Source organism: Magallana gigas, chromosome 7 (genome assembly GCF_963853765.1).
Source record: "Magallana gigas chromosome 7, xbMagGiga1.1, whole genome shotgun sequence".
Taxonomy (NCBI): Eukaryota; Metazoa; Mollusca; class Bivalvia; order Ostreida; family Ostreidae; genus Magallana; species Magallana gigas.
In genome coordinates this window covers 12,826,261-12,845,520 of record NC_088859.1, presented here as the reverse complement: position 1 = coordinate 12,845,520, position 19,260 = coordinate 12,826,261, and the positions used below count along the sequence as shown (strand labels likewise).

At 33.7% G+C, this 19,260-nt stretch overlaps 2 protein-coding genes across 2 annotated transcripts; one reads left to right on the top strand and one right to left on the bottom strand.

Moving 5' to 3' along the window:
- Positions 1 to 445: 445 nt before the first annotated feature.
- Positions 446 to 6,850, bottom strand: LOC105336060 (metalloendopeptidase OMA1, mitochondrial). Its single transcript, XM_011440236.4, has 8 exons — positions 6,466 to 6,850; positions 4,920 to 5,118; positions 4,283 to 4,456; positions 3,549 to 3,656; positions 2,313 to 2,441; positions 2,008 to 2,079; positions 1,143 to 1,289; positions 446 to 818 (listed from the first exon to the last, which is right to left on the bottom strand). Exons 1-8 carry the CDS (start codon positions 6,792 to 6,794, stop codon positions 624 to 626), a joined length of 1,353 nt encoding a protein of 450 aa, XP_011438538.3. The 5' UTR covers positions 6,795 to 6,850; the 3' UTR covers positions 446 to 623.
- Positions 6,851 to 7,039: 189 nt separating this feature from the next.
- On the top strand, positions 7,040 to 15,187 carry LOC105336678 (microcephalin). Its single transcript, XM_034457286.2, has 13 exons — positions 7,040 to 7,136; positions 7,363 to 7,606; positions 7,898 to 8,102; positions 8,446 to 8,539; positions 8,750 to 8,935; positions 9,162 to 9,261; positions 9,654 to 9,725; positions 10,037 to 11,444; positions 11,841 to 12,003; positions 12,420 to 12,497; positions 13,230 to 13,370; positions 14,014 to 14,101; positions 14,664 to 15,187. The coding sequence occupies exons 1-13, from the start codon at positions 7,134 to 7,136 to the stop codon at positions 14,744 to 14,746; spliced, it is 2,865 nt and encodes a 954-aa protein (XP_034313177.2). The 5' UTR covers positions 7,040 to 7,133; the 3' UTR covers positions 14,747 to 15,187.
- Positions 15,188 to 19,260: the final 4,073 nt, after the last annotated feature.

Below are 19,260 nucleotides of genomic sequence, written 5' to 3'. Positions count from 1 at the left end.
TACTAACTTTCATGTACCCAATTAAGGCATTTTAAGTAGATTAAGCGACACTTCCTCTTGGGTATACCCAATAAGAAAAAAGTACCCAATTAGTACCAATTAAGTATAAAAAGAACCCAATACATGCACTCTCGTAAACACGGACAGACGGACAAGGTGATTCCTATATACCCCCCCAAACTTCGTTTGCGGGGGGTATAATAACTACCAAAAACATCAAACAGTTGTACAATACATGTACAATGTCATCTAAACAATCAGCACTTCTATAGTTGTCATTTGACTACAAAGTGAGTATCCATAACTTTGCATGTTTATAAATAAAGATAATTGATTATGCTTAATTCTGTGCAAATGAAATACCATACAATGTATCAACATGTACAATATATAACAAAAATGTTAAAACCCTTGTCAATAGACCATTGTACACATCTAGAAATTCCAAAACATACATCTAACACATGCATATAACAAATATGATGTATTTAATATTTGGATGCATGGATATCACAAAAAAACTATCATAAAATGTTTTTAAAAATCAACAAGATAGACGGACAGTTGATCAACAGAAACACTTAATATGTTAGCAACAGTCGATAAACATAAGCACAGGGGGGTTAGCTCTGCCCTGGGGCGACCCGATGCTGGATGGTGGGCTTCTGGTAAACTGGAGCATGAAGTTTGGACAAATTCTGCCCCGCCTGCTTAGCTACCACTTTGTCGTCCACGAAGCGTTTGACGTGCTGCATCGCCACCCTTGGGTCATTGCTGGGTAGTCTCGGACAATTACACTTGTCTCTTAATTCTGTCATCTTTGAAAGAAAACAATAACATTGTACATATATTGCATGACAATGCCAGCTATTAAAATTAAATGTAGAAGTTCAAGTGCTACTGAAATACAGTTTAAAAAAAAAGATTGATGTCTTTTTAAATTAATGTTTTAATTAAAATGCACTCCAAATACACCAAATGACATTTACATTGTAGTATTTTACATGTCAGTGCGTAAAAGAGTAACTCCCCCCTCCCCTTTTTTCATAACACATTTTAAAAATTTTATCATTCTTATAATGTATTTAATATATGGCATTCACATATTTTCTGCTTTTGATATCACGCAGGTATAAACATACTCGAGGTATCAGGAAGTCTATGAGCTCTACTCGGGTTTCATTGGATGGATGTGTAGACATGAATTCTGGGATACTGTTTCCCTCCACCGTGTCCTTTACTTGCATCATGCTCCACACAACGCTGGCCTCCCGCACATCGAAACAAGCCTGCAGAAATCATCAACAACAAAATGGTGATAGAATTCAAAACAAGCCTGCAAAATTTATTTAGAGCACAATGGTGTTTACTCCTTATGCATCAAAACAATAAGCCTACATCAAATTACATGGTTACTTTATGCTGATCTACATCTTCTCAAGCCACAGTCTTGTCTTAAGTCAGAAAGCTCTCTCTCCTATGATATCATACAGCTGAATATTCATGTGTTATCTGTTACGTCACATTTTAACCTGTTTTTTTATACGGTTGTGCTTTAACCGTATCAGCAGTAAATTACCAATTTTATGTTTAAACTGCGACTTGATGATAAAAGGTCAAATCAAAGATCATGCAATCTCTGACTATGCCTTACTTGCATTGGTTAATACTTAAATGAACTACAAGATATTCTTGTCTCTTGCAACCACAGGGAGATGGGAGAGAATCGTACATATTGACCAGGATTTGCAATGATGTCCGATTCAGTACTTACATATCACAAAGCCTGTAATATGTACAGTAATATACAAGGTTATCAATTACAACACAATACTGATTCTTAGGCCCCAAAACTATGATGAACCTCTCTCTTGCATATATACTTGTATGGTGTATTATTCACCTCTGAAGAGTAATATTGACCTCATGCAGATTTACGGTACCTCTGCCAAAACATGACTTATGTATAACTCTCTCTCAGTGAATAGAACACCATGTCCAAGCTACCTTGGCTGCCAATTGTAGCCCCACTTTGTCTGCTTCCTTTTCCAATTCTCTGCTGAAGGGCAGATCAAAATACTACAATAGATACAATAATATTTGTATATAAGAATACAGCTAATAGAGTCCTCCATAAAAGAGATATTATTTTGATAGTGACTAAGTATGTCTTTAGAAAAAAATATGAACGATTAAATGTATACATGAAGAAACTATCTTTAAGCAACAACAATAATATACCAATATATGCCCCTGACTTATTCATGGGGGAGGGGGTGGATAAAAGTTACTGAGTGAGTTTAAATATGTACCTTAATGACACGATGCATGAACCAGGATGTTATGGAAGCAATTCCATCACTTGGTATGATCATCCATAGAGCTGCCATAATAACAATCACAAAAAAGTCCCACTTTTGAGCATAACTCAACTGTTCTGCCTAAATCAATGTAAAAAAAAAACAAATTATATTTCTGACCAGAAAAAAACCAGTATTAAATTCCACAAGACATTTAGCTACATGAATTATTAAAGTAAATGACTGGAATATAATGAAGTGTCTAACAGAATCCAGACATAATGTGTAATCACGATACTCTAAATTATTTGTATAAATTACACTTATCATCATAAATATTAAGTAAATTTGCAGTAAATCTGCAAAAATTAGGATGCTTGGGAGGAAGTTTGGTTCTCCAATGAAACTAAGATTGATTGAGGTTCAAGATTACAAGGAGTTGAAAATGTGATCTTAACATTGAGCACTGTAATAGAAGAGGAAGAATTCTACAACTAGGCTTGAACTCAGAACCCTTCAGTTTAAAAACCAATGTTCTACCGATTGAGCTAAAGGGTTAACCCTTTAGCTAAGGCTAGTTGGAATGTGGCAGTTCTGAGCCTATTATATAAACACTTTTACATTAAGGGGCATGGTCACGATTTTGGTCAAATTCTATTTTTAAGTTTTTATTATTAACAATGCTTTAGAAATGCATATCTAATGATCAGATAAAATTTGAGAATCATTCGAAGAGTTATAAGCAAGATATAGGGCTCAGAATTCTTTGTAACGTAAACATGGCTCGTGCCCTGTTTTTGTTTACATAGGTTCATTATACTAGTAAAAAATCTTTTTCCAGCTTATTTGTCTATATTTTTATTTATTTTAAGCATATATAAACAGTGCCTAACGTTTAACACATTAGTTTTAGGTTTAAAACTGAAAGTTTTACTTCAACATTCAAAATGTAAACAAATGCTTTTTTACATACCGGTAGCCAAGAATTCCAAGCTCTGTAACTTGCTTATAACTCAACAACTGACACTCAAGTTTCGGTTGCCTATTAAAAATGCCTTTCTAAAGCATTGTATATATTAAAATCGGAAAAATAATTTTTGACCAAAATCGTGACCATGCCCCTTTAAGATGATGCCAATGCTGACAAAAGCAACAGAAGTGCAACAGCCAACTGAAACATGTTGTGTCTGGATCAATAAAATAATCAATACAAAAAACAGCAATAATTATGGTAATAAATAAACATACTGCATGAGAGAGTAAAGCATGGGACATCTCATGTCCCAGGATAGCAGCTAGCTGGTCAGCATTTGTCACCAATTTAAGCAAGCCTGTATTGACAAATATTTCTCCTGTCTGAAAAAAAAAGTAATGTGTTGTTATAATCATTAATATTTCTCTTTAAACACAACTTTCTTGATCCAAGAAACTGTATTTTATAAGGTCAAAAATCTGCCCCCATTTTCAAGTATTAAATCAAATCTTCACAAAACATTAAACAAAAAATAACTTTCACCATAATCTTAATAATAGTCATCATTGTCCAATAAACTTTCCTATTTGATGTCACTAAAATGGGCAATTTCCTGCAATTTTGCAAACAAATGAAAATACATGTATTGTGTATTGTCATTCTATCTTCATATTTTGCCTTTGAAAGTATATACAGTGCAGGTCTGTTCAATACCATATTCACATATGTTTTATTCATATAATTATACTGTAACACACCATAACAAAAATGATACTTGAGCAAGCATGCGCTCAACATTTCCTAGTCGAAAAACTGTTGGAAAAGTCTTTTTTCTTTTTTTTTTGCTCCAAAACATTAATTTATAAAAATAATATAAAATCTACAATGCAGGTTGCTTTTGTTTGGCAAGTTTTATGTTTTTGAAGGGCTGAATCCTAAATCCTTTGCAAAAATTTGAAAAACAATCATCCAGTTTGAATTAATCTTTACAGATTGTAAGTTTGCTTACAGGATAAACATGAGCATTGAAATCATCATTTTCAATGACAAAAACTTTCCACTGCATGTCTTTCATTTGTTGAATATCTTGGTTTTGTACACACAGTCTTTCTGCCACGCCTATAATGGCTTTGTATAAAGGATGTGTTGACGGTAAAATCTTGTCTTTACAACTTTCTAAAACCTGTAATTAAAATACTAGTTTTGTACTATCAATAACATACATGTTAATCAACTTCCCTTCCTTTAATTTGTTTTTAGAATAGTTCAACTTTATCATGTAGTATAAGTTTTTCAATGTCTAGATGCATACATGTATATAACACTTATCTAACAAGAGCCTCATCGCTTTTTAAAGAGCTAAGAAAGTCATCAGTGGGATATTAATTTTCAACAGAATGGAAATAAGATCCAAACAGACAGAATGATCATAACTTGTAGCCCAACTTAAGCATGTAGATGTAACCCAAAGCATTACACATAATGTACATGTAACTGTCAAAACAGTATCAAATATTCAAATTATATTACATATGTTAAAAGGTTAGGTATGGTATTAAAATGTACATGTACATGTATATTCAAAATTAAAGACATGCAGAAATTACAAGTGTTAGACAATTCTGGAATATGAGACAATTTCTTACTTCTTCCACTTCTCTTTCCACTATTTTAATCATCTGGTCATGTGTGATAAAGATGAAGCGTTTTCTCCCAGTGATGGGCACTGTCTCTGTGTGAGCCATGGTATATAATGTCAGTGCCAAGGCTGTGGCCCCAAGCAAGGCAGTCAAAATTACTGCTTTTTGCTGATGTGGGAGCTCTTTCCAGTGAAGTCTTAGACGTCTAAAGAGATTTTTACATCAAATTTTAATGCTTATTCATTAATTTCATTCATTGATTTTAATCTTTTAAGAAAATGTTTGATAAACAGATTCATCTATTCAGTCTGAAAATTTATCCAAATTTCTTATCAGAAACAAGCCCATATTGTATGAATTCTATTCAGCGTAAAATCTATCTGATCTACATGTACATGTTACCTTTAATGACACAGACCCATTTGTTGCTGCAAGTTTTAAATATGAATAATGAAAAAATAGAAAAGTCCTATACAATAACTATATTTAGCTACCGGTATGTAGCTTGAATTACCTACACCCCACTATCTTTTTTTATCTACCGTAATAAGTTTATTTAGCTACCCAATCATACTTTTTTCTTGAGCGTTTGTACAAAAAGTTCCACTTGGCTGAAGCAATAGTTTTCACCTTTAAACTGATCTAATATCTTAAACAATCCTAAAAAAAATCACTCTTGAAATGTTACTCAAAGTTATTAAAGTTTTGAGGTCATGTATAACTGATTATGTGGGACCAAATAAAAGCTACTTCTTAAATGAAATAGAAAAGAAAAACAGTTCAGGTTAACATGATAACTGATTGATAATAATTTTAAAGCATAATGTGAAGTAATCACACTTAACTATGCCTCATGAACACAAGTGTTTACAGTTACCCAGACAATAAAAATTAATGTTAATTTTAAAACTGCTCAAATGCAGAGATGTTTAAACAATATTTCCAATAAGTTGTTTTTTGTAAACTACACAGACTTTTTGTCTGCTTTACATAAAAAGCAAAATTGCATAGAGTAGCTAAATAAACTTACTGAAGTATCATATGCTCTTATGCACAACTGACAACGGTTGTAATTATCAGTATGATATTTAATTACCAGTAGTCTGCATATAACACTTATTATATATATATTGCAATTAATTGCTCTGCACTTACAACGAAATGGAATCTAGGCGCACACACCGCAGTTCAATCTAATTAAAATTAGATGTTAGTTCTGTGGATCTAACATAATTTTAATTAGAATGACTGCAGTTCACCATGCACAACAGCCAGACGACATACAACTCACACGTGCGCACTCTCACACGGTACCTAGCTAACTTGTTCCTAAATACATTCACACCATGTACACAATACTTCAAGTATGTAAACAAATCTATGTAGGTAAATCTAGTGATGGTATTGGACCAAATAGATAGGAGGCTCCAACTGAGTACATTTCAAATGAATCTGGTTGTGAGTATGTGATTTTGTTCTTGGCTTCACCCTCCACACTGTCAAACCATAAAACACATTAAGCTTAGTTACAGTACTAAATGTTAAGTGTTACCTGCCAAATAATAATGCCGACAGTTTCGTTATAGGTTTTACAAACATCCAAACAATTGGATGAACGTTTAGTCTAGAAGTCTGGTGAAATTTTCGGTACGGTGTAAAATGCTGCCATTGATCTAAGTTTATTTGGTTGTGTATACATAGAGGTGTCCTAACATTTGAAGCAAGTCCACTCTTCCTTATTGTATGTTCGCTAAGAGTACGTCGTGACAAAAGTGTAAATCTGACATAATTATAAAAAATTTTCGATGTTAATCCATTATGAATACTTCTGCTCCCCAAACCACCGTTGAAACGGTGGCAAAACCTCAAAAGAGGCAACATTTTTTCTTCCTAATCACAACAATTTTTTACAGGAAGTTTATACAGCACGAAAACTGCAAAACAAAAAAACAAAATGTCATGATTCCGGTGATGAAATAAAAAATAAATATACAAACAAATACAAAATTAGGAGCTGTTGTCTGTCTTGAAAATAATAAAATAAAATACCTTATATCATCAATCTTCTGATGGGTTTAAATAATCAATTTATGATATTCTTCATTAATCCGGATTTCTGCAAATCGCTGCTCTCCTTCACTTCCGCAGCGCAAATTTCAAAAGAGACGGAAGACTCCGAAGAGATAGTTGTGTTGCAAAACACACACTGACACAGCGAAAATGGTTTGTAACACGTGGATAACATAAGACAAGATCTATTATCTGTTATGCATATTTGAATTAATTGTTCTGTTTTCCATTTTATATAGAGAAAAAATAATGTTCACTGATGCTATCTGGTTATGGCCCATTCAGATATTATTTTTTTAAAATTAGACATAATGCAATGGATGCTCAGCTATGGTACATTCTATTCTTAAACATTCATATATCAATTTCTATTCTACAGAAGCATGGAAAAGAGGGACAGAAAAAGAAATCAACAACACCAAAAAATGTCAAATCTGTTCTGTCCAAACAAATGTCTTCTGCAACCAGCTCTGGACACCATTCCAATCAAAAGTTAGATGAAAGAAAGAGTAAGGTGGCTTTTACACTGAATAACAATGACCAAATTATTTCTCTGGAAGATTGTGTTGATATGGAGGATCAACTACCTGCTACACAGCCTGTTGATGACAGAGTTTTAAAAGGTTTTTTGAAATATTCTTCTGTCACTGTTCAAACACACATTAAAATGGGTATCATTTTAAATGGTAATGTGTTTTGTAAATACTCCGCTGGGTGTATGAATGTACTGTGTCTTAACAAATCTGTTACATCACATTATCCAGAATCAAATCTCAATACATATCAGGAGTTTTCCTAACTTCTTGATTCTTCACAGTTGTTATGTCCGATGTAGGCACAAATAACGACAGATTCAAAGATAACACTGTTACATTTTTTTCAGGAATTGACATTTGTGCAATTTTTGTTTACAGATGTTGTGGCTTATGTAGAAGTTCGATCCACCAATGACAATAGAAGTAAAGCCATCTGTAGAGAACTGGTGCAGCTTGGTGCAGTTGTTGCAAAGACTTTCACAGATGATGTGACTCACGTTGTTCTGAAAGAAGGCAGCAAGCGCACTATCAACAAGGCCACAAAGAAAGGGGTCCACTTAGTCTCAGTCCTATGGGTTGACAGGTTAGAATTTAGAGACTTATTGTCTACAGGTTAAGTCAGACGGATATATTGGTAAAACAGTAACAATGTGATATGTTAAGGGAATAAGTTTTTAGCACTTGGCTCAGTGGTAACAGGTGTAAGACTTATTACAAAAAGTGAGAACCCAGAGATAAGCTCTGGGTCTTCTGAGCCTCATGGCTTGGAAAAGGAATTGATCAAATTTTCATAATCTTATTCGACACAATAATATACTGAATTTTAATTGATATTTCATTTTGTAACTTTCTTAATATGTCTTTTCTGCTTTGTTTGATATTTTTTCAGTTTCTACTTTTGAAACTTTTTTTTATTGTTCTTCCAGTTGTAAGCAAAACCAGAACCATGTGAATGAGAGACATTATCCAGCCATGCTTCCTGATCGGAAAGGCACACCTCTTTATATTGCCAAGCTTAAAGTGAGCATAGCATTTTGTAAAAAGCATTTTGCAATGGTGATGAATTATCATATACACAAAAAATATTAAATATAAACCTGTTCAAAATTAAGTTTTTCACTGTTAAATGTAAAAGATGAATAGAAAATATATGTATATTATTTTTTCAAGTTTTCGACAAAAAAAGCAAATGAATTATCTGTATTAATGATATTTTTTCATTTACCTCAGAAAGCCAAATCAATGCAGCCTCGTGACTTTGAGGATGATCTAGCATCTAGTGCTGAGAGATTTGCCAAAAAGAAGAAAAAGCTGGAAATGGACCGTTTAAAGTCAACAGAAACCACCCCATGTAATTCTCCTCTGCTGGGGGCTGTCCTTGTGGAGGACACACAACCGAGAGGGTCACCCTTTCCAGTATATATCTATCCTCATGTCATAAAGAGCTTCCTTACATAAAGCAGTAATTGTCGGTAGACTAATGAATGTGTATGGAGCTTTGGAATTATTGAAATGAAAATAACTTTATTTTTATGTCTTGTTTATGTCTGATTTAATATTATTGATTTTGAATTTGTTTTCTGTTTTTTTTAATTGTCTCATTTATCGGAGGTATTGAAGAAATGATTTCTTTATTGTTCAGAGCAGTGAGACCCATACTCCAATCAGACTGGCCATTCCCGACACACCTCCAAGCATGAGAGCCAAGATGAAGGAGCTCAACAAACAAGACAACAACATAGGTAAACCAAGAGGGGATATACAAAATATGTTGTATTGATTGTTGTTTTCATTCCTAATATCAAAACTATGGATGCATATAATACTATTTATAACTTACACGTAGCTTCTTGATAATTTTTAGACAAATAATTACTGATTTATTAATATATCAGGTTGATAATGATCAAAAACATTGAATTGACAAAATTTTTAGTTTAGTATTACACTATGAAAATTATTCTGTACATTTCATACTTCTTTATACTAATTATTTCAAAGGAAGTTCTTTGATTGATGTTATGTTTTAGATATTGTGACTAGATATAGAAAATATACAAGTGTTTATTTGCAACACAAACTGTGTATGTAAGTACATGTAATGAAAATTCATTAATTGATGTTATATTTTCAGAAGATGGAAATATATCAGAGAATCAATATGAAAAACCAGAATTTGATGAACCTCTTCAGAGGAGACTATTTAGTAAGTTCTTGTATCACTCTAATCTACAATTTATTTTTGTAAGTGAGTTTGAAAGGACATGTATGCCTTGACCATCAAACAAACTTTAGAAAAAATTCAGTTAACTTTGTAAATATGGTAAATATAATTTTCATCTGCTATTCTAATTTGTTTACTTGATATTTTAAAATACATTTTTTATTGCAGTAACATGTACATGAGTTGATAACATTTTCTTTAATTTTTCCTTTTAATGTCCAGTCTGAGCTTAAAAATCCTTGTAATTTTTACATGTTGTATTCATGTATACTTCCTGTTATCTATGTTTCCAGCCGGTTTAGGAGGAATGGACTGTCAGAGTCCAGAGACAGCCACTACAGATAAGACCACTCCAGCCCAAATTCCCAGTCCAGTAGGAACCTTGACCCCTAAAGAGACCAAGGTCAGGGTCAGCTGTAGGAGAAAATCAGTTGCTTCTGTATGCTTCAAAGACAACATTGAAAACTTGCAGAAAAGAAAAGATGAAGCATCAAGAAATTCCTTGCCTGAAATTACTAACAAGGAAGAGAAAGTGAAAAAGAAACCAACACAAAGAAGAAAATCAATGGCCGCTCTATCCAAGACGCAGGCTGAAAGTGAGGAAGTGTTACAGAGGAGAGTGAGCACTAGAAGAAGGTCAGTAATGATAGCCCCAATGGAGTCGAAAACGGAAACTAGAAATCCTGAAAAGCAGTCTAAGAAATCCCTGGAGAAGATAGAGATGTTTCTGGAATCTGATAGGAATGCAAGTAAAGATAGTGTTGCTTGTATAGCAGACGATACTGAAACCTTGTTTGATAACAATTCTGAAAGTGAGAAATGTGGTGAAAATTGTGAAAATCCAACTGAAACTGTAGAAGATAAATATAACCATGCTCCAGTTGATGAAAGAAACAGTAAAATGTTTACAAAAACCAAGAGTAGGAGGAGATCATCAATGATTGCCGCAAAACATATAGAGAATTTGCTGGATGATGGCAATTTGGACACAGATGTTCAACCTGCCAAAAATCAGAATGCTTCTAAGAACATGGATGTGAAAATACTGAAGCCTAAAAAGAGACTATTGGCAGCTTATGATATGGAACCTCATTCATTTCTAATTGAACCCACAATGTGTTCTGAAAAAGTCTTCAGTAAACTTCTAGACAATACACCAGATAGCACGTCCACACAGGTGACGAAAAAAGACAAAAAATTGCAAGGCCGCAAAAGGAACAACCACTCTGTAGACGAATCACAGAACACCCCGAAAAAATGTCGAAAGAGTAATGAAAAGTCAGAAAGCTCCTCAAATTCCAAAGCTACCAGTAGTGCAATTTCAGAAAATGAAAGCTCACTTGTAACACAAAATCTGAATAAAGAACAAGATGTGAGCAGAGATGTGTCAGAAAATGAGAGCACACTTGGTTCCTCAATGTCCGTTGTTTTCAGTGAATCCACGTGCTCCAATCTTTTCAATATGACTAGGCCAAGGCAGAGCATCGATGAATTTAATTTACGCACCAAGTTCAATAGCAAAAAGGTGAGAAGAAAGAAGAAGGCTCTATCAGATTCGGCATTCTCCTCACTGAATACTGGGAGTGATTCAAGTTCTACTGCGGAGGAGGACAAAAAAGTCAGGAAAATGAAGCGGAATCCATCGTTTACAAAAACCAGTCCCCAACGACCTTCACTTGTGATGACCAGTCTGCACTCGCAGTAAGTGTTTAGTTGTAATTAAATGTACATGTACATGAACTTATGTGTACATATTGTATAAGTATTAAAAAGATTTAATATCTTGAGATCAGTTGTGAACATGGTGAATAGGATTTACTGTAGATATTTTATAATGATTCAAATATGTAAAAAATAAAAATATCACACTTTACATATGTATATATGGTACACATGTAACATATTGAATTTGAGCATTCTGAGAGGTGGTTGATATTTTTTAGCATTTTGAGGGGTTTTATTGTTAATTTTTCTCCCACAGAACTATTTAATTAGACTGCTCCAAAAACTAGCATGTACGGTACACATATTTCCTGTAATATTATATTTTCTTTGACTATTGAACTGGCCTTATTAAGCATTGCCTTTGTTTGACAGTGAACAAGATGTTGTGATATCTGTGGTGAAGAAGTTGAAAGGTTTCACAATAACAGATCATGTGAATGATTCGACTACACATGTGGTTTGCGGTGGCCCGCGTAGAACACTGAACATTCTGCATGGCATCACTAGAGGATGCTGGGTACTAAGGAAGGAATGGGTTGGTATCTTATAACATGCATAGAATTTTGACAAATCTTTTGTTTAAAATTCTTTACTGTTTTAGTTCATTTGTAGTAGAGACCAGGCTACAAATTTAGGTGATAACTTTTGACCCAGTCTCACCATAAGGTATTGAGATCAATAGTGAGCTCATCCAAGTGTTGTGACCCAGGGGCCTGTAAATCATATTTCATGAACCACTGTATAAAATCAAATTTCAAATGAATATCATGATTTTGTGAAGAATCAGCTATTCACATGTAAGCTTATTTCATATTTCTATGCAGGTACTTCAAGGTCACAGTCACAATTTTTTTTTTTTGGGGGGGGGGGGGGGGGGGGGGGATTTGGAAATAATTAACGGTAAATGAATCTGATCATTCTTCACAATTTAAAACACTGTTTTGGCTGCAGGTCATGGAGTCTCTGGAAGCCAAGAAGTGGTTACCTGAGGAAGGCTATGAGGTCACTGACTGGTTCCCGTCAGCTCAGGTAAACCAAGAAAACCTGAGTTAATGCTTGGTTCAATGCAATAACCATGCATATAAATCAATTTATTGACCAATTAGGAGCCCTCAAGGGACAACAGCATGATTGTACAATCATGTAAATTTATAGTCCATATGCACAATTATATAAACACATATCAATATATGCTGGTACTTGAATGTTTAAGAATTAGCAGATCTGAATTTGCATGCAAATGCATGCATCAACATTATTTTTCATGCATACCAATTATTCAATTTTTATGGCGCAGTCCCCTTTTCAAAAATGTGTGCATTTTTATGAATTATTTTTTATCAGTTATTCAGTATGTCTTAGTTGGTAGACAAAGTGTTAATTGTCCCAGCAATACCCCTTTCTAGACAGTCATCAAATCTGCTACACTAGTAACCTTAAGAAGTGATGACCCCTACTTGTTTTAAGTCACAAGGTTGAAGGTCAGTATGAAGGTCTCAAAACTTGTGCCTTTTCCAAAGTTGATAGCTTTTCACTCAGCAAAATGCCCATTACTGCATGTTGCTGAGCTGGATTGAAAACTGAGGAGGTGTTAAAAATGTATCCAGTTATTGCAGACAATAAACTCCAAAAAATTTAAATTGGTCCCTTCCAATATTTCACAGTAGAATATAAGTGTCTCGAGATTTCTTGTTTAATGTGCTATTTTATGTTTTTTGCATGAAATTTTTTTTTACGATAAAATATTAATTTCTTTTAAAGGAAACTAGGTTTAGTCGACAAACATCACAAGAGAATGCGCCTCAGCTGTTGTTCTCCTCCATGGGTGTTTTCTATGTCACCCCAAAGGCTGTCCCACCCAGACATCATCTGATGGAACTGATTCAAAGATGTGCTGGAAAGGTATGTTTGTGTGTTTAATTATATATACAATGTCATTACATGTATCTTTACCAGGTAATTTACATACATGTACATGTATTATCGGTATTTTTGAATCCAGACTTTCCATAAGCAGCAGTTATGATGGGTATTCTGAGTTAATTACACTGTACAGCCCACTTAATTGCAATCCCTTATTTTGAAATCCTGCTTATTTTGAAATAAAAATAACTCCCCAGTTTTAACCTCTTATTTTCTTTGCATTAAAATAACTGTTATAATGAAATCAGCTACATTTATTTTGAAATATTGCTTATACTGAAGCCACTGATCGGTCCCCAGTACAGCCCACTTAATTGCGATCCCTTATTTTGAAATCCCGCTTATAACTCCCCAGATTTAACCTCTTGTTTTCTTTGCATTAAAATAACTGTTATAATGAAATCAGCTACATTTATTTTGAAATACTGCTTATACTGAGGCCACTGATCGGTCCCCAGTGGGGATAATAAGTTGTTTTCACAACGATTTATATGATGCAAATTAAATTCATTTTATTTACTGGTAATAACATGTATTAGACTATTAGTCATTATGTCAGATGAATTTGTTTTTTATGAGTTTTTCTTTAGAGTATCTTCAGTATGACCATCCCTCATTACAGGTTACCAGTTCTTCATCAAAAGCAGACATATATGTGGGATCTGATTTTTTACCAGAAAAGACCAGTGTAAATCCCCTTTGGATATTAGGTTTGTAAATAAATGATAAATTGTTAGTGAGTTTTGAAATGTACGCAAGTTCAAAAATTTGTACACAGCATTACACGTTCTAAAAATTTTCATGTTGATGTGTATTTTTATCTTATAGTCAGTTTAACTTCATTTTACGAAATCAAAATATAACAAGAGAGATGTATCTACTACAGTTTACATGGTTTACATTATTACTTTTTAGGTTTGTTACTGACTGTTTAAAGAAATTTGTGGGGTCGGTAAAGTCCATAGAAGGCGGGGCGGAGCCGAGCCTTCTATGGACTTTACCGACCCCACAAATTTCTTTAAACAGTCAGTAACAAACCTAATAAGTGTTTTGTTTTGTCGAGGACCTAAAGTTTGATAAGTAAACAAACGTTTGTGTAGAAAATCAGTTCAAATAACGTTACGTCCGCCATGTTGCGCTATAGATTTTGACGCTTGCCTTTTAAAGAAATTTGTAAGGCAGCCACGTGACGCGTTTCATCCAATGACGTCGCGACATTCTAGTCCGAGGCAAAACAAACATTAGATGTGTGTATTGTTTTTAATTTTGTAGACTGTGTGACACAAAACCGTGTCCTGTCGATGGATTCCTACCTACTTGGTCGACCAAAAAGAGAAAGTAGTCCAGAATATTAGTCCTAGCAGTGCAAAACAATACCTCAAGGATAGAAAGTTTATCCTGCTACCTATACTTAAAATCTTTCATAAACATTCAATATCCTCATCATTTTGAATTAACAATAATGCATGTAATTGTATTCAAGTTGTTTATATTGATGAATGCAAACATTTAATGAATTCTTAAATTCAGATGAATAAAATGTCAGAGGCCTTTTACAGGTACATGCAAAGTACATGTAATACATTACCAATTATTCAAAAGCAGCTGAGGAAGTAAAATAGATTTGGTCATGCAAACTAATCCTTTGTAGCTGATGCTATTATTTTTTTCTTTATGTATTTTATACCTATAAATTATTATTTATGTGATGGTATTTTGTAGTCATACTCAAATGAGATGAATGTAAAAATTGATCATGAATTTGACAATAAATGTCTATAAAAAAATGAAAAAAAGTCCAGTTTTTAGCTCACTGAGACGAAGTCGGGGGTAGCATATGCTATACTGTCGGTGTCAGCGTCTGGACCTGGTTAAAGTTTTTGTTGCAGGTCCTGTTTCTACGTTACTAGTGGTCCAAACTTCACCAAACTTGCATGAGTCATAGGTTTTGGATACAGGAGGAGATTAAGGTTTTTAGATCTGGTTAAAGTTTTTAGAGCAGGTGCCCTCTGATGACTATATCTTAGTAATTACTGTTCCTAACTTAACCAAACTTGCATGAATGGTGCATCATGATAAAGATGTTCCTGCCAGGCTTGAATGCTGAATCTGAGCCATAGGTTTCGGATCCTGGAGGAGGTCAAGGTTTTTAGATCTGGTTAAAGGATTTAGACCAGGTGTCCTCCGATGATTTTAACTTAGTTATTACTGGTCCTAACTTCACCAAACTTGCACGGATGGTGCGTCTTATAATACTGATGCACCTGATAGGCTTGAATCTGAGCAATAGGTTTTCGGATGCTGGGTGAAGTTTAGGTTTTTGGAACAGGTCGCATGTTTAATAGATTGTACTATTTCAAACTTGCATATTAGTTGATTTAACTATAATAAAAATGAATCACAGAGGTAGCTCCAGATGCAGAGTCTGATGGATGCTAATAAAAATCTCCTACCTCACTCAAACCTGCTTGGTAGATGTATTTGTTATTATATAAAAAAAAGTGCCTGTTTGGGACTGAAGTTGAAATTGACACCCCGAGAAAACCATTGTCAAGCGGAGTGTCAATTTCAACTCTTACCCTCCCAAACAGGCACTATTTATATAATATCACATGATATTGTATCATATGATATGATACCATGTTGTTTCAAATTATTTTGTATTATATGATGCAATATAATATTATGTATGAAATATTTATACAATATCATTCATTATTTTCTTGGACTGTAATGTAACACTTTCATTGGTTTAAACATAGCACGTGATTGCCTCATATATCTCTATATTTGTTTGGTGAGAAATAATATTAGGCAATATGGCCGACGCTTAATCGCTTACTCATTTTGAAATTTCATAGTATTTAATACATAAAGCGCATGCCGTAAGTTCTTAAAGTATTTGGAGTAGTTGCCCTTTGAAATTCTTTAAAGTTAAAGTAGTTGCCCTTAAATTATTGATGTCACATTGTTTTGTCTGGAGGAGAACAAAATGGCAACGTCGAAATTTGCTCAAATCTCTACAGAGGAATGGGAGAAAACATTTAAAATTGAATAGCAACAAAACATTGTAAGTAAACATGGGTGAAGCAAAGATTTTCAAAGAGTATTTGAAAGGTGAGATTGAAAAGAAGATGGGTGGATAAGGCGTGTAAAATGCCCATTCACGGTCGGACAGGCTACTGAAAAATTAAAGTATCAATAAATCTGATGGTTTTTTTTAAATCATTGAAAACAATCATTGATTTTTAACCTATAGGTATGTTCAATACTTGGAATATGTTGACTCAAACAGGCGTGTGCGTATCAAAACCAGCAAATACTTTCATTTTTTTGAACTTCAGGGCATTTTCTTTTATAAAGTGGGTCTGTGCTCCATATTTTTCTCATAGTCTAAACAAACTGATTTTAATTAACAAAAAAGTGGAGAGATGACCCACTATACATTATAAATATCATTTTGTATCCCAACAATTGAACGTTTTTAAAAAATAATACAAGTCCGGTAGTTCGTGACCTTAGTCACACATAATATTTAAAAAGCCTACTTTGATGTGTCTGAAATGGCTCAGTGGTTAGAGCACCTGGTATAAGCTAACCTTATATATCTAGGGTTTTTATGTTACGGGTTCGATACAACCATAATTTCCGACAATATTTTTTTTTTCTTATTTTTTGTTAAAGATATTAAAAACTGACTATAGTTAGAAATTTTGCTTTTGCAAAGTTTCATTATAATATATTTGAATAGATTTAATTGGGGAAAAATAAATTCAAAATTGTATTTCACTACTAAACCGAATGGGCATTTGCGCCATCTTATTCCCCCATCTTCTTTGAAGAGTTTAAATGAGTTAAATTGGACTAGATGTTAGGCATCTTGTACATGGCTTTGCATAGATCATCGCTATTTGTGAATAAATATGTCGCTTGATTGTCCTCGGGAAAACAAAACACTTATTAGGTTAGTTGTAGTGAGTCAGTAACTAACCTAATAAGTACTAGTATTATGTACTAATATGATATTGTATCATATCATACTAAATTGTATCATATATTATATACTATCATGGTATTGTATTATGTGATCAAATACAATAAATACATGTATGTTAAACATGATTCAATGTCAAATCATATGTTACAATATCATATTGCCACGTTATTTATTACAGTATAAATATTATATTGTATTATAATTACCGGTATATGATATATATTGTAAGTATCATAGGATGCATATCATATTTTATATTATTTAGTGTATTGTTAAACATTGTATCTTATAATACTATTTTTTATACATATGATAAACAATATTGTGTCAAAAAAGTATCCATGAATATCCAAGATCATTAACTATGATTTTCAGATAAAATGATAATGGTGTCTCATAAAGGTAATGCCTCATAAAGGTGATGCCTCGTCTCGGTGAGCTTTGTAATATTTAATTACCTGTTTCTATTTTGAAACAGCACTCTATCGCTTCAGAATACAAAAATTGTATGAGGAGGCCAGAAAATTTTCAAATGGATAAAAGATGTCAGATTTTTAGCTCACCTGAGCTAAAAGCTTTTCTGATCAAAATTTGTCTGTTGTCGTTGTTGTAAACTTTTCACATTTTCATCTTCTTCTCAAGAACCACTGGGCAGATTTCACTTGGCACAAAGCATCACTGGTTGAAGGGGATTCAAGTTTGTTCAAATGAAGGGCCACACTCTCTTCAAAGGGGAGATAATTTAGAATTATTGAAAATTTGTTGGTATTTTTAAAAAAAATCTTTTCAAAAACTAATAGACTAAAAAAGCTGTAACTTGTGTGGAAACATCCTCAGGTAGTGTAGATTTAATTTTGTTCACGTCATGGTCCCTGGGGGTAGGGTGGGGCTACAGTGGGGGGATGGATCTTTACATTTAGAATATACCTGGTATAGAGAAAATCTTTCAAAGTCTTCTTTTTAAAAATATTTGGCCAGAAAAGCTAAAACTTGTATGGAGGCATCCTCAGGTAGTGAAGATTTAAATTTGATCACACAATTGTCCCTGGGGGTAGGGTGGGGCCACAATGGGGGGATGGATTTTTACTTAGGAGTATATAGAGAAAATCTTTAAAAATCTTCTTCTCAAAAACTATTTGGCAAGAAAAGCTTAAAATTCTGTGGAGGCATCCTCAGGTAGTGGAGATAAAAGTTTGTTCAAATCATGGTCTCTGGGGGTAGGGTGGGGCCACAGTGGGGGGATAAATTTTTACACTGGAATATAAAGAGAAAATCTTCTTCTTAATAAAAACAATTAGGCCAGAGAAGCTGAAGTGAAAGCATCCTTAGATAGTGTAAATTCAAGTCTTTTAAATCACAGTCCCTGGGGGTAGGTCGCGGCCACAATGGGGGATGAATTTTTACATAGGAATCTATAGAGAAAATCTTTAAAAATATTCTGGGAAAGTTTTCAGTCCAAAAAATAAAAATCGGCAGATTTTTAAAAAATTTTGAGCAAGATCTACTGTACTTAGTTGTCAAGATATTTTGATTTGGATACTGTAATGCTTATTTGATCAGAGCTGAGGCAATGGTTGCTCAGGTGAGCAATGTGGCCCCTGGGCCTCTTGTTTCATTATAAATCCCTGTTAGAAACATGATTTGTTCCTGAAAAAAAGAGGAACATATGAAAGAAGTAAACTTAGAATTTTTACCATATATCAGCTGTATATGTTAATTTTAACCTTTTTTTCTGACAGTTTTTAGGAAACCCAACAAAAGTGATGGAAACTGTAACCTGGGACAAAATATACAATATTTCAAGGTGTAGAACATTCTACATGTCAATGGAAGAGAAACTTAAGTAAATATTCATTCCAATGCTTCTGCTAT